Below are 15,000 nucleotides of genomic sequence, written 5' to 3' on the forward strand. Positions count from 1 at the left end.
GTACGCAATTCCACGGTGACTGACTTTACAACTGCAGGATATTTGAGTGGCAAAGCCCAATACAGCTACATAAGAGACTGGTAAGAGTTATTGAGGGTTCTGTATTTGTATTGGGCTTTGCCAGCCAAAATATCCAGCAGTTGTAATGTCAGTCACTGTGGAATTGCCCACTACAGCAAATACAAAAATAACCTTTTTCTCCAGGTAAAAACTTATACAAGGGAGGCCCTGTTGTTCTGTAGGAAGAGCGTCTGTTAAATGTAATGGTGCGTATCTGATGGTGAACGTCCCTGACAAAAAAGGCAAAACAACTGCGGAGACACAGGCTGTTTGCAGCACGGACACCCCGCTAACACAGAGCTGAGGACACAGCGGGCTGGCGGAACACCTACTGCGGGAGCCTGACCTTTGACCCCGAGCTAACCGTGACATCACGATGCCAGCACCTGCACAGCACAACGATGCACTACCACTTTCAGAAACCTGCTTTCACACTTTCACATTCACTCCGTCTGCTTCTGTCAACTGCTTCTGTCAAATGAATAAAAACAAAAACACAATTCGGGAAAAAAGGTCACATCAAAATCGACCACATCAACTAAGAGCCAAGATCCTGTCACTGCTAGGCTCTTGGACAAGGCATTCTTCCCAGAACCGGTAGTGTGCATTACAGTTCTTGGAAGAATACTCTGAAGATGTCTGGGTTGGCACTGCGAGAGGAGGGTGACACTGCTGGTTCATCACCAGCGGCTGGTGTGTTTGCATCTGATCATGTCCCGCCGTTGAGCCGGGGGGAGGGAATATGAGGGACACCCCGTCCAATCCTGGCATCCAATTACAGCGCCAAGGAGCTCCTGGAGAGAGCAGTCTAATGAGGACGGGGGGTAGGACGCAGGCCGGTCCTGACCGTCCGCTCGACCGCGACTCGGGCGTTGGTTCTGCGGGGGACAGGCGCTGATGAGGAGGAGGATTGAGGACCCCCCTCCCCGCCCTTGTGGGGTACCTCAGCCCAGACTCGGCGTTCTGACCTTGGAGACTCATCCCAGGATAACCATCACCCGACGGGCTGCCCAGGGCCGAACTGACAGAGGCCTGGCTAATTATCCTTCTCCCTTTCACTCGGTCTTACGCCCCGATCCTTCCTCTCCCATGAGCTCTGCCCCTAATGCCCTAACGCCCCCCCCCCCCCCCCTCCTTTTGTGCCTTTGCCCCTCTCCCTAGCGCCCCCAGCGAAGGCTCCCATCCGACGTCGAGATTTGATGAGATTCCGCCGGAGGAAGTCCCGAGGCCCCAGCTGAGTCTGATCCAAGAGCGCTAATTACCTGAAGACAAAAGGCCCTGGTGAAGGACATTTATATGCGTGTAGAAGTCACCCCCTGCGCTCCGTACAGTGCAAGCCAGCTGGCTGGAGCACTGCACTCATGAGGGACCCACGACCACAAGCTATGACTGGCTTTTTCCGCATTTTTAACTTTATTTGCGGTTCATTTCCTGGAATCTAGCGACTGGCGGAACCCACCAGGCTGGCGCCACACTGTGGCCCAGAGTTCCGAGGGGCAGGTTGTCAGGGAACCCTGGGTATCAGGGAGACCTCAGTCTGAACGCCCCGTCAGATAGGGGTGAAGGTCTGGAGGAGGGTTTCAGAGTGGGGCCAAGAAACGAACAAAACAAGAGCAGGAGGAGTTCACATCCATGATGGATTTGACCTGAAGGTCTTTCTCTTTAAAAAAAACAAAAACTTTTCCCTCTTTTTTTCCAGTGGTGTCTAATGATGCAGAAAAATTGTGCAAAGACCCCGAAAATGAAGAGATGCCAGAAAAACCCCAGAAAACGACAATATTCCCTGCATATTGTGCTTGCCTGATTCAGACATCACAGAGTAAGGACAAGGCGAGCGTTTCCTGACAGCTGCTAGCGTCAGCTTGTCAAGGACACCAGCCAATGCGCTGTGATCGCATTCCAAGCCAATCCAAACAGAGCAGGTGGGCTGAGAACCAAGCCAATCCAAACAGAGCAGGTGGGCTGAGAACCAAGCCAATCCAAACAGAGCAGGTGGGCTGAGAACCAAGCCAATCCAAAAAGAGCAGGTGGGCTGAGAACTCCCTCACAGTTGTGTTCATAATCGATTGGCTATCCTAGTGTTAGCCCCCATCCCCGACACCAGATTTATACGTCCCCCCACACAGGCGATCCGGGCTGCCTGGCTGACTGACAGGCCAGGGGCTGGTCCCTGGAGGACCGCAGGGAGCGGGGGGGTGGGGTCAGCGTGACACTGGTCAGCCCTATGTCAGGTCTACGGTCAGGAGGAGTGACAGATGGGGCAGGACGGTCCGCGGTCCAGGCCCCTGTATCACGACGTGGCCCAGAGAGACAGGCCGAGAGCAGGGAGACGGGCGGGGCGACGGGCCCCCTCTCCAGCCGGCAGCAGGCCCCGGAGCCCGCACACCCAGGAGCGGGACAGCCCAGGCCGGGGGCTGGAGCCGCCGTCAGGCCGCTAACCCGCGGCCCCCTTCGTTAGCGCAGATTCTGCAGATCGATCGAGCGGCTCATCGGGGGGGCCCCTGAACCCTGATGACCTTCAGGACTCATCCAGGCCCACAGCCGCAACGACCCGTCTGCAAACGGCCAATGAACGCCACGAACGGACAGCGCCTACTTATCTTTATATCAATTATTAAAAGGGTAAAAGATCCTGTTTGCAGTGGGTTCTTGTTTTTTCCTGATCATCGGGTAGGGCAAACATCTTATTTGCTTCAGCCCTCAACTTTGCAAAATTGCAGTTTAAAATATAAAACCACAGCAAATTACTTGCATAGTGAAAAAAAACTTTAGCGAGGTGAAGGATCAAATATTTACTGAGGGATTGGAGGCCCTCTTTTATCCAGCTTAACTGGAGCCCAATGTCACTATTGAACGTTGCCAACATTTATTTCACCGAAAAAGGGCCCAAATAAAGTAAACTAAACCAAACCGAATGTCAGATTTTAATGCAGTTGGCAGTCCTGTCAGACGCATAAGGCTTGACCCAGACGTCGTGTTCAAGGACATGTCTACAGGGGATATCACTGTGGTTTAGCGTATCCGGCACACAGTCCGGCGTTCCCGTGAGGTCGGACAGGGGAGCGAGCCGTCTCCCTTTCAGGACCCGTTGAATGCTGGGAGGCCGTTTATTCGCTCAGACAAAAGCCTTCACCGCGCAGAGGAGCGTCCGCCTAAGAGGCCCTGACAACGAAGGTCATCGCACCGCCCCCGTCCACGCTGCGGCAGGGCTTGCTGTCGGTGCGCCGGTGCTGCGAGACGGGGTGAGACACGACACCCGCGAACCACGCAGTCTGATGTCATACGACAGGGGCAGGTGTTTCTGAACAGCCCTGCCCCCGTGTCAGACTACGGGCTGAGGGGAGGCTAAACTCCCAGTTCTCAACAGAGCCTAGCCAATCCCAACTGGACCCCAAATACACTGCCCATTCTTAGGGAGAGGCAAAGCAAAAACACACGTAGGGAGAGCACAACTACTAATTCACAATTCAACACTATATCATCTAAATGTGTGTGCACAAACTGGCACATGACTAACGGACTTAAAAACGCCTTAAAATGTCTTTGTACATGATGGCTACGAAGATGACAAATGACAAATTCAGCGGTAACTTTAGAGTGATTCGCCAAATTGCCAGTCCACCCATCTGTGCGAGTTGGAGAAGGCACGGGCCTTGGCTTGCATTTAGCAGGGTTAAGTACCCATTTAATTACTTTAACAGGCCGCCATTTCCCTCACAATCATTAGGACGGCAGCACTTACGGAAAATGTGCTAAACCGGCGGGCGAGAACGGGAGAGGTGTGCACTTTAGAAGTCTGCTCAGGGTTCCCCAGGAGGATGTGTCATGAGTTGGGGCCCCTGTACCCCCCCCCCCCCACCCCATTTCTCAAACACCCCCGACCAGGCTGCCACTCTCAACCCCGTCCACTGACCAATTATCACCCCGGGATTTCAAAAACAATTAAGGGGAGCTTTTTCACGCGGGCTCCGCAATCTATGTCTGCGGAGATAACGAAACGTGGCAATTTGGAGTGAATAACGGCAGGGGACTGGCTCGGGCCCCGAACAGCAGGGCCCGGGCGCCGGGGGCCGGTGGCGGCGGGTAATTACGGCTCTGGTGTATCGGACCGGACTCATTGAGGCCAGAGCCCCCGCACCCTGCCAGGCTCCGGGGGAGAGGGGCAGAGGAGCCGGGCTGGGCTCCCCACACAGTGTGAGAGAGGAGAGGGGAGGAGAGGAGAGGAGAGGGGCAGAGGAGCCAGACTGGGCTCCCCACACAGTGTGAGAGAGGAGAGGAGAGGAGAGGAGAGGAGAGGAGAGGAGAGGAGAGGAGAGGAGAGGAGAGGAGAGGAGAGGGGCAGAGGAGCCAGGCTGGGCTCCCCACACAGTGTGAGAGAGGAGAGGAGAGGGGCAGAGGAGCCAGGCTGGGCTCCCCACACAGTGTGAGAGAGGAGAGGAGAGGAGAGGGGCAGAGGAGCCAGGCTGGGCTCCCCACACAGTGTGAGAGAGGAGAGGGGAGGAGAGGAGAGGAGAGGGGCAGAGGAGCCAGGCTGGGCTCCCCACACAGTGTGAGAGAGGAGAGGGGAGGAGAGGGGCAGAGGAGCCAGGCTGGGCTCCCCACACAGTGTGAGAGAGGAGAGGGGGAGGAGAGGGGCAGAGGAGCCAGGCTGGGCTCCCCACACAGTGTGAGAGAGGAGAGGAGAGAAGAGGAGAGGGGAGGAGAGGAGAGCGGAGGGAGAGGGGCAGAGGAGCCAGGCTGGGCTCCACACAGTGAGAGAGAGAAGAGGGAACAGAAAAGCAGGACAGCCCATTGGATACCTCACCACTAACCGCACACCGCTCCAACAGACCCATCAGAACCGGTTACCCTCTGGAATTTCTGGCACTGGCTGAGAGCAGCAATACTGTAGCAGCTTCCATTTCAAGGTTTGGCAATATTGGCTCCTAAAAATGGACTCGTAGGCATGAATCTATGTCCGACTTTATGCAACAATCGATTTATGGAACAACATTAAAAATCTCTTTCCAGACATTGAAATTATACTATAATGATATTACTGCTAGGCCAACATTATATCAATAGCAGCAGTAGTAGTAATAAATGCCATACAACCAATTTAAAAAACTGAATTCTGAAACAATCTGTTGTTCTTCCATTGAAGGTCACCACTAAAATCCATTAAAACATAAACGAATGCATGTCACTGTGCAAATCTTTTCATTTACCAAAAATCTAGCTCTCACCAGCCCTCCCTCTTTATTTGGGTATACTGCATCTGAATAATGCAAAAAGGAAATAAAAATACTAAATTGGAAAGATAGAAAGCAAACCAAAGAACTACTGTGCATGCAAAAATTCTGCATCAAAAAAACATCGAGGGGAACAAAAATGAAGACATAATAAATAAATAAAATTATTTTAAAAATCCACCTCGGTCACTACCTTTACTTTCCGAACATGAACTACCAGTCAAGTGCTAGCTGAGCACGAATGAGTCAAGCTTCCTGCGGGCTTCATTACCTCTGCCTCCCGTCACAAAGACAGCCCGAGTGCTAGCCGAGAGAGAAGCCGCTACTCATCACTGCGAATCAGCGCGGCCGCCTCGCCCTGACTGACAAGCGCGCAGGGGAGGGGCGGGGAGAGAACGCTATCTGGAGCCGAAGCCAGGCTCCCTCGGCTAACCGCAAAACATCCCGATAAAGAGCTCGCTTCGCCGGGGCGAGGTTACTGCGTTTATTCCAACTATGCTAACGCTTCCCGCGCACCTCCGATTAACTTATCGTGTCTCAGGTAATACCTGTACAGTACAAAGACTGCGAAATTAAAGTCGTACAAAGCGGGCGTTGATAACGGCAACGCAAGATTTCTTCTGAAATGAAACAAACTCAAGGAGGAATACTAATTATGTAAGAGACAGGGATTAGGCAATGGCTGGTTTTCTTAATTAATAAATCTCCCTTTTAGGTGAAATGGAAGTACCTAGCATTTGTAATAAAAGTAGACTCACAGTATTAATAATGCTGGCATATTGCAAAATATTAATGCAGCCAGCTTCATTAGCATTCTTCCTTGATTTTGTTTCACTTCAAAAGAAATATTGCCTTGCTGTTAACACAGCTTTGTACCAGTGTTTCGTTTTGCAGTCTTTGTAGAGGGAAAATAGCCCAGACTATAATCAGGCATTATGAAATCTGCATGGGGCTTCTACGTTATAATTTCCACCACATAGCTGTGTATTGTATTGCCACATTAACATTTTCAGTTCAGACTTACTTCAAGTGCAGTTCACACTCAAGAGCCCAAAGGTAGGCCTACCACTCATCTGTAAAACACTAGCATTAGTTACCATTTTTTGTGTCTTTACACAAAAAAAAAAGAATTTTTTTTTTTACAGGAAATGGCAAATCATCATATTTTATTTATCAGTAAACATTTCCAAACCGTTTTAAATACATTTGGGGAAGAATTATACAAATGCTGTTTTATTTCAACGCACTTATTCTGCTATTATTACTATTCTTTGATAAAGGATGTATAATTATAAACAGTAGTTTTTGAACAGTAGGGCAACGCGGTAAACGTGTTACGTTTTAAAATGCGGCAGTTGTACTGCAGACACTCTGGAAACGTCTGAATGTGTATCTACAGACACGGTTCAGGTGAAGCACGCTCTCGCTCTCGCTCTCTCCCTCTCCTTCTCCTTCTCTCTCTGAGAGACAGTTCTGCCCGTCTCTGGCAGGAGTCAAGTCCTCAGCACTAATCTGAGCAGGGCCAATCGCGGAGCACCTGTTTGCGGTCTCCGGGCGACAGGACGGAGAGGGGCGGGCTGACTGCGCGTGACAGGCACTTCTCGGCACCGAAGGCGAGGCACATTAACCACTTAACTCAGGGGGGCCCGGAGAGGGAGAGAGAGAGGGAGAGAGAGGGAGAGGGAGAGGGAGAGGGAGAGAGGGAGAGAGAGAGAGAGAGAGAGAGAGAGAGAGAGAGAGAGAGAGAGAGAGAGAGAGAGAGAGAGAGAGAGAGAGAGAGAGAGAGAGAGAGAGAGAGAGAGAGAGAGAGAGAGAGAGAGACTCCTGTCGCCCCGCTCCTGTCACCCCTCTCTCAGGCGCTCCTTCACGCCACATTAACAGCGAAGGAGGGGAATAAAAACAACAGAAGAAGAGACGAGAGCAAAGAGAGGAAGTTTGTCTGCGGCCTTTTAAAAGAGGTCAACATCCAGAAGGGCAGCTAGCAGCTAGCAGCTACCTGAGGAGATCTGTGGCGGTTAACTCACTTCGGGATGACACCCGCTCAACAGGCAGACCCGGCCCCCGCATCGTGCCCCCGCCCGCCTCCCTCCCCGTGATCTGTGTGGCGGCGGCCAGGCTGCCCCGGAGGACGGTCGCCCCTGTGGGGGCTGCGGGAGCCCCCTGTCATTCCGGGGGTGCAGTGGGGCGGAAGGGCAGCGTGCAGCGGGGCTTGGGGACAGGAGGGGGGTGAGGGTGAGGGAGGAGGTGGTGAAGACGGGCGCTTTCTCTGAAGCAGCAGGCAGAGGGGACGGATGACAGACGGTGCGAATGAGGCTGCTGCTTTAATGAAGTGCTGCGGACTTCAGCGTCTTCTACACACACACACATGCACGCACGCACGCACGCACGCACGCACGCACACACGCACACACGCACACACGCACACACGCACACACGCACACACGCACACACGCGCACACACACACACACACACACACACACACACACACCACCCATGCACATGCACGCACGCGCACACACACACACACACCATACACACACGCACACACACACACACACACACACACACACACACACACACACACACACACACACACCCACACCCACACACCCGCATGCATCCACACACACACACACACACACACACACACCATACACACACGCACGCACACGCGCACACACACACACACACACACACACACACACACACACACGCACCTGCACCTGCACGCGTACAAACCCCCGCACACACACCTTACGACAGACTCCACCATCTCTCTTTTTGGGATCCATTTTGTTCTCGTCTCTTGCCACAGTTCTTAATCTAACATTACCTGCTAATAAGAATTGCTGTGAGCAGCAAGGGATAGCTCTGCTCAAGAGAGGTCAGAGGTCAGGGATAGTTCTGCTCAAGAGAGGTCAGAGGTCAGAGATAGCTCGGCTCAAGAGAGGCCACAGGTGAGAGATAGGTAGTCCTGATTCTAATTGCCTCCTGGTTGATGGCTGTTGTTTGTCTTCAACAAAGAGCCACAGTCAACACACACTATAGCAGTTAGAAGATGATGAGATTTCTCTTAAACCCCAGAGAGCTCTGAAGAGTAAATCCAATGCATAGCCTAAAATGAAACGGAGGCAATCTGTGGTCTCCAGAACTTAGAACAGCTGGATATGAGGATAACAGGATGAGAGGGGTTAAACGTCGGACTAGATACATTTTCCTACCGGATACAAATAGGCGATATACGGCGTGTAATATATCACAATGAAACCAAACAGACTTTTTATACACTAGGTGACCGTTCATATGACAAGTAGTTTGATGTATTTCTTAGCTTCCCTCCCCATAGAAACTTGAGCACATTTTCCTGTGGAAATTTACCAGGCTAAAAAAAAGACACTCGAGTGACAAGAAGTCTGTACCGCAGAACTCTTCATATTTAGCTCTGTGGTCTGTGCCCATTCAATTTTACCACAGGAAAAACTCCTTCAAGGGCCGCTAACTTAGCGAGAGCCGGTCTATGCCCTCTTCAAATGGTGGAATATACCGTGGGGAGATACACGACTGCCAACAGCAACACCCGTTCCCCAACCCATAGCGGTCAGAGGGGTGTCAGCTAGGCTACTGCAGTCAGCTGCACGTTGCCAGGGCGACGGCTGTACAGCGCTGTGTCAGGAGAGTGACTGACAGCTGGCACCACAAGCTCCAGACATCCAATCACGGCCTGCGGTCTCCTGACTTGACTGAAGGTCTCTCAGGGGCGGGACAAGACAGGGATACTGGTCCTGCCCTGAGAGCCCCGAGAATTGGAAAAGAACGGGGATAAAAGTATTAAAAAGACACCGATTCATACTCCGTGAGTCATGGAGCAACGGCTATACAACACGAACCTGACGTAATTTCACGGGAAATGAAGTCAGAGTCGATAAAGGGTAATTTCAAAGACTCAGACAAGTGAAGAGACACACTCTTCATTTCAGGCACAAACTCATTTTGGCAACATCAAATATTTTAAGCTGCTGCACTTGACCTTTAAATAAAAATGAGGACATAAAACCATCCGAGATACGTTTTTCAAGAATGAAACAATTGACTGTGAAATGCGGTACGACATTCAGACTTGGTGAACTGTCTTCTGGACAAATTCCACACGGCTCAACTTCTCCGCCCCAACTGGGATCTGGCCAAAATGAACTGCGTTTTGATTGATTTTCAGAAATGGGATATGGGGGGTTGGGTCGGTTTGGTTTGGGGGGGGGGGGGGGATACTGTACTTAAACAGATACTCGAGACCTAATTCCCCGGACAGCTCCTCGCTGATTGAACCCGGTGTCAGCGAGTCAGTCACCGGCAGACGGGGAGAACGAACGCTGAATTAGGGCCTGCACCGGGGGAAAGGTCAAAGGTCAGCAGCGCACGGATACGGGAGAGCCGCTGGAGACGGCTTCAGAGAGCCGTTCCACATTCCTCTCTGTCGGAGGGAAATAAAGACGCGGAGAATAAAAACCCCGAGAAGAGAGAAAAGGGCGATCTGACCTCTGTCTGAACAGAGACGCGGCGTTAAGAACGCGCGTGATTTACTGTACGTCGGCCCAGCTGCAGCGCTCACTCGACCCCCTGTCCCAGACTGTGAAATCCCCCGGCTGTGACCTCTGACCCCACAGTCTCTGCTGTCACTCTTAACACAGGTGGTGGAGGGATGGGGGGGGGGGGGGTGTTAGGTAAAGATATGTAAGATCGTGTACGCTCCCGTTGGTTTGGGGTCTCTGAACAGACACGGTAGTCAGTACGCGGTGGGACGGGGAGGGAGAGGAAGAGGAACGGGTCGAGCCTCTCCCTCTCCCTCTCTCTCTCTCTCTCTCTCGCGCGCCAGGCAGCGCCAAGCGATCCGCGAAGCCAGCGCCACCGACCGCTTCTGACTGGTTCTGGGCCGCGGTCCAGTCCAAACCCAAACCCAAAGTCAATAAACCCGGGACCGTGGGAGAAACAATGGGAGTTAAAAAAAAAAAGAAAAAAGTTTTATTTAAACTGTTAAGCTTATGAAGCTCTGCTGGCTGTAGGAACAGTACGAAATATTTGTTTTTAATTAGGGACAATCAAACATGGTCCACCTGCCATGAAAACCCAGAAGAATTACACGTTCCTGCCAGCTGCCATTTCCCCACCCACTCCACCCCACCCCTCCTCCGCCCAGAACCCCAGACCTCATCAGCCTACTCCGTTCTGAAAGTCACAGAGATCATTACCATCGTAAACAGTGTCCACAGCGATATAACGTTCACGTTTAGCTTATGATGCTACGCCTAACTAGCACGCTCTTCACAGCTGGGCGTTGGATGTAATCTCAAGCCTTCCCCTTCTCCCCGGGCCAGTGCTCGGTCATTCGTGTAAAGTGCCACTTCCATTCACACGCACTGCCAGCCATCTTCTCTCGCGTTACATCACATTTCACGCATTAGCAATGAGCGGGGGTCAGTGCAATCACTCATTTAAACTCACAGTGTGCTCAGCGATGCACTGTGTACATACTGTATTACAGACGGGACGTTTCAAGAGATAATAGCACGTCACCTTTGAAAGCCAGCAACGGGTGAAGACTCTACCCAAACACACGCATTGATGGGAATCATGGGACCGGAGTAAACTCGTAGACACAGCTCACGCCAGAAAGTTCTATCAAACAGGAGAACCTCGGGGGAACCTTGAAACTGCTCGACTGTCAGCTGCCATTGTTGCATTCCATCCTCCTGTTCTGGCAGCCTTTGACAATTTGTTGAGCATAATGTGGCATCCATTAATAAATGTGGGATTTGTCAATACAATATCACTCCACTTCCAGATAGCACTCTGATAAAGTGGTCGCGCTGAGAATTTTCAGAGTGATGAAACATACTTATATAATCAAATGCGCTGATTGTTTTATAAGAGGAGATGGACAGGAAGTCCAGCTTAATGCCTTAATCAGCGGGCCTGTTAGGAAGGAAAGGCACCTGAACTACTGTTGAACGGGAACCACAAAGAGAAATGGTATTCAGAACTAAAGTCTCGCAATAAACTGGGCACCACACCAGCAAGAGAAGGCCCAAGTATGGATCAGCAGAAAATGTCCTGACAGACACAGCACGTCCAGGTGTTGTGAAGGCGCTCTCTCACCAGTAAGACACATCCAGAGGCAGGAAGAACTTCTTGGCGATGAGACCAGCGAAGAACTCCTCCGTCTCCCGACACGCCGTCCCGTTGCCGATGGCAATGGTCTGACAGCTTTTTAGGTGGTAAGAGAAAAACAAAACAAACAAAAAAAACACAATGAGAATGTATCCCAACAAAGCTACCTCATATCATACTGTAAATGCAATATGGGACATCATGATATTTATTGCTGGGGTCATTTCTGAAGGAAGGAGGGCTGAGTGTACGTCAGTGTGAGGCAGTGGGCTGTACTCTACCTGTACTTCATCATAAGAAAGCGCAGCTTGTCTGCCTCCCTGGCCCCGCCCCCTTGGTGCAGGTACACCACGTCAGTGTGCAGGATCTGACCTGGGACGGGGAGCACAACAAACATTAGAGAGGAGAAGACTCATGTTTTGAGATGTGAAGAGGCTGCATACAAATACTCTGCCCTCATGCACGTTTGTGGCTTCATGGTGACACTTTCTAATATAAGAGAGAAGACCATTTTGAGGAAAAGATTTTGACCATGATCATTAACAAACCCCCTCATTGTATATAAGGGGCCATCTTGCTATCTTTCTCTCATTCACTATTGGCAGGAGTGCCCAGCGGGGGTGCCCCTTCCTGTCTGGCTATCAGAGAGTCTAAACCTGATTGGACAGCTTCAGCAGCATGTGGTCTGAGGTCAGTCGGTCTGTCACCATTACGCGGTGCGTTGACTGGCGTGTCTGGTGGGGGTCTGGGGGTCACAGGGGCAGGACGAGACGCAGGAGAGGGGCATTTGACGTGACTGTGTGGACAGCAGACAGGGGAGGGTGGTGCTTTGACGCGGCCCGGCAGGCCACCAATCAGCTGCCCGGAGGGCGGCATCGCACACAGAGGGCATGCTGGGAAGGCCCTCCTTGTTTACCTCATCTGTCTGTGGCTCTCAGCTTCACTGAGGAGCACTGGGGTTCAGGGCTCCATTCACTTAGGCTAGCACCAAATGTCACAATGCTACTCCAACAGGGCCCTGGTGAGGGTCACAAACACTTCTACACACAACGTCCTACTCCTGACAAACAAATGCAAGTGCTAAGTTGTCAAGTTAGGAAATCACCTATATTAGTTTGTTAAACTGTGTTCGTGAAGGAAACACGGAACAGGCACAGTATTTGTAATCAGAATAATATTCGAGTGACACTAAAACCTTTTAGTGATATTGGTTCATTCCAGCGCATGGGTTTGGTTCTTTACTGAGCCATGCCTACTGTCTCTAAAGGGAGCTGAAGACCATGCTAAAGTAGGCTGCTCCTGAAACACTGGAGAGCCGGGATCATCAAATCCCCCAAAACCTAGGTTTTCCTTTCACCCAGGAAAGTAACTGAACAATTAGTGCTCCTGATTGGCCAGACTGTCTTCACACCTGACTCCCAGGTAAAGGGCAGGGTGGAAAACCAGCCGTTCTCAGCCCTCGAGGGCCCTGATTTGATGACCCCTGCCGCGCAGCGAGGTCCTCCAGGCTGCAGTGACCAGCAGGGGGCGCTGTGCGCTCTTACTGGTGGGGGAGAGGATGGCCAGCTTGCAGCCGTGGCGGAAGCCGGGGTCCACGCCCATGATGGGGCGCCCGCGCACGGGACACACCAGCAGCCGCTGCCGCAGGTTACGCACGAACATGGCGATGGACTCCTTCTCCGCGCTGGCCGTCAGCGTGCTCCTGGGGAAACACGGGGGACGGGAGGAGAGAGAGAGGAGGGAGGAGAGAGAGAAGAGGGAGGAGAGAGAGAAGATTAGACACAGAGGTGCTTTAAGGAAGAAGCAATGATTCTACTAATTAGCTTATTATCTGAATCAAGCAGGTAAAATAATTAGGGAAATCAGGCGGTGTTGTGCAAGGTCAGAGTAAATGCCCGCGGACACTGCAGCCCGCAGGACGGGGAGCTGAGCAGCGCTGCTATAGACGCACTCCCAATGGCCGACTGTATATACCAGGGATGAACATTTCCATTCCTGGAGGGCTGGCATATAGGCAGGTTTCTGTTTCCAATGATGACTCTGGCTCAGTGAGGGAATTAATAAGCTAACCCCATACACCACTGCCAGTTACTTCAATTAGATTAAATCACAGCAAAATATTTCATATCGGGAGCCAGAAACCGTCGTCTGCTGTCATTTGTGTGTTTTTCAGGAACTTTGCCAAAATGTCAGATCATGTAAATGGACAAGCCAATTAAGAGAAGAAGCTGGCAGGAAATCCAGAAACAGACACAGTCCTCTTCTAGTGCAGTTACACACACGCACGCACGCACGCACGCACACACACTCACTCACACACTCACACACTCACACAAAGGAGAACCATGAGTACACACCTATATCCTCTACAGAGCAGGGGCTGTATGAGTCGTTTGTACGAGTCTTCCACCGCATCATTTAAGATCTTCATGAGCTCATTACTGGCATATCCATTCGGCCTCCATCTGCAGACACACACACAGCCAGTCACACGAGACCAACAGCATTTCAGACAATTCTGAGGGAATGACAAAAACTGACAAAAACTCTGAGAACATTAGTTTCCATCTGTCCCCGAGACGATTTCCTCCAAATGTCCCCAGTCTGTCAAACGGCCTATTCAACTCATATGCTGCAACACTATTTTTGAGGACGAGCCACTGACAAAATCGCTTCTGAAAGATTTCCATAAAAAGCGAATAAGGAAAAACCTGTTTCACCTCCGGGGGAGTTGTTTTACCACACAAAATGGCCCCCGATAAGATTTTATCCACTGAAATAAACAAATGGCTGTGAAGTAGGTAACAGCAGCACGGTGTGAGTTTGACAGGCGCACAGCTGAACTGATTGAACGCACAAGCCGCTGTCAGACAGTACTGCCACAGCGGTGACAGATTACTTCAGTACGAGCGGGGCACAGAGACGGTGACGGAGAGGGAGAGAAAGGCATTCAAGGCGAGAGGAAGGGAGGGAGAGAAAGATGGGGGAGAGAGCAAGAGGGGGAGAGAGCAAGAGAGTGAGAGAGAGAGCGGATGACAGTCAGTGAATGTTTCACTGAAAAGACGACAGAGATAAAGAGAAAGGAGACGGGAGGCCTGTGTGCCAGCGGAGGACGGAGGACAAACACAGACAGGAGGACGCCATTTTGATTTGCAGCGGGACACTGGGAAGGGCTCCCCGCCCCTCAGCTGTCAATCACAATGGATGTGAGGGGCAGGGAGGGCCTGTTCCTAAACAGAGCCGGTGACCATGGCAACTGTGTCTTCAAAATAATGCACAAAAATAGTCTGCCTGTTACATAAAGATATTTTTTTATAATATGCCTGTCTTAAGTGAATTTAGTATCCATTTGTTATTATGAAAATATTTATGGACGAACATCACTCTCTAAAATTAAAATCAATTGATTGAACAGGACTGGTGAAGTTTACTAGTGTAAGCCACACATAATCCCATTGAAAAACAAGTTTGGCTGTAGGCTGTCATTCGTCAGTGTGTCATTTTCAAACCTTTTATGAGGATTACACTACAATCACTCTGTCATTA

The 15,000-nt window shown here is 51.1% G+C and overlaps 1 protein-coding gene across 2 annotated transcripts in view; it reads right to left on the reverse strand.

Moving 5' to 3' along the window:
* Nucleotides 1–15,000, reverse strand: part of srbd1 (S1 RNA binding domain 1) — a 95,050-nt gene that overhangs the window by 63,267 nt on the left and 16,783 nt on the right. For both annotated transcript variants that reach the window (XM_061228026.1, XM_061228025.1), the window contains exons 11-14: nt 13,812–13,919; nt 12,999–13,156; nt 11,736–11,826; nt 11,443–11,550 (exon numbers count right to left, since the gene is read on the reverse strand). In XM_061228026.1, the coding sequence (XP_061084010.1) occupies nt 11,443–11,550; nt 11,736–11,826; nt 12,999–13,156; nt 13,812–13,919 (465 nt within the window). The remainder of the gene's footprint in view (nt 1–11,442; nt 11,551–11,735; nt 11,827–12,998; nt 13,157–13,811; nt 13,920–15,000) is intronic.

This window comes from Conger conger, chromosome 18, assembly GCF_963514075.1.
Source record: "Conger conger chromosome 18, fConCon1.1, whole genome shotgun sequence".
In the NCBI taxonomy this organism is placed as follows: domain Eukaryota; kingdom Metazoa; phylum Chordata; class Actinopteri; order Anguilliformes; family Congridae; genus Conger; species Conger conger.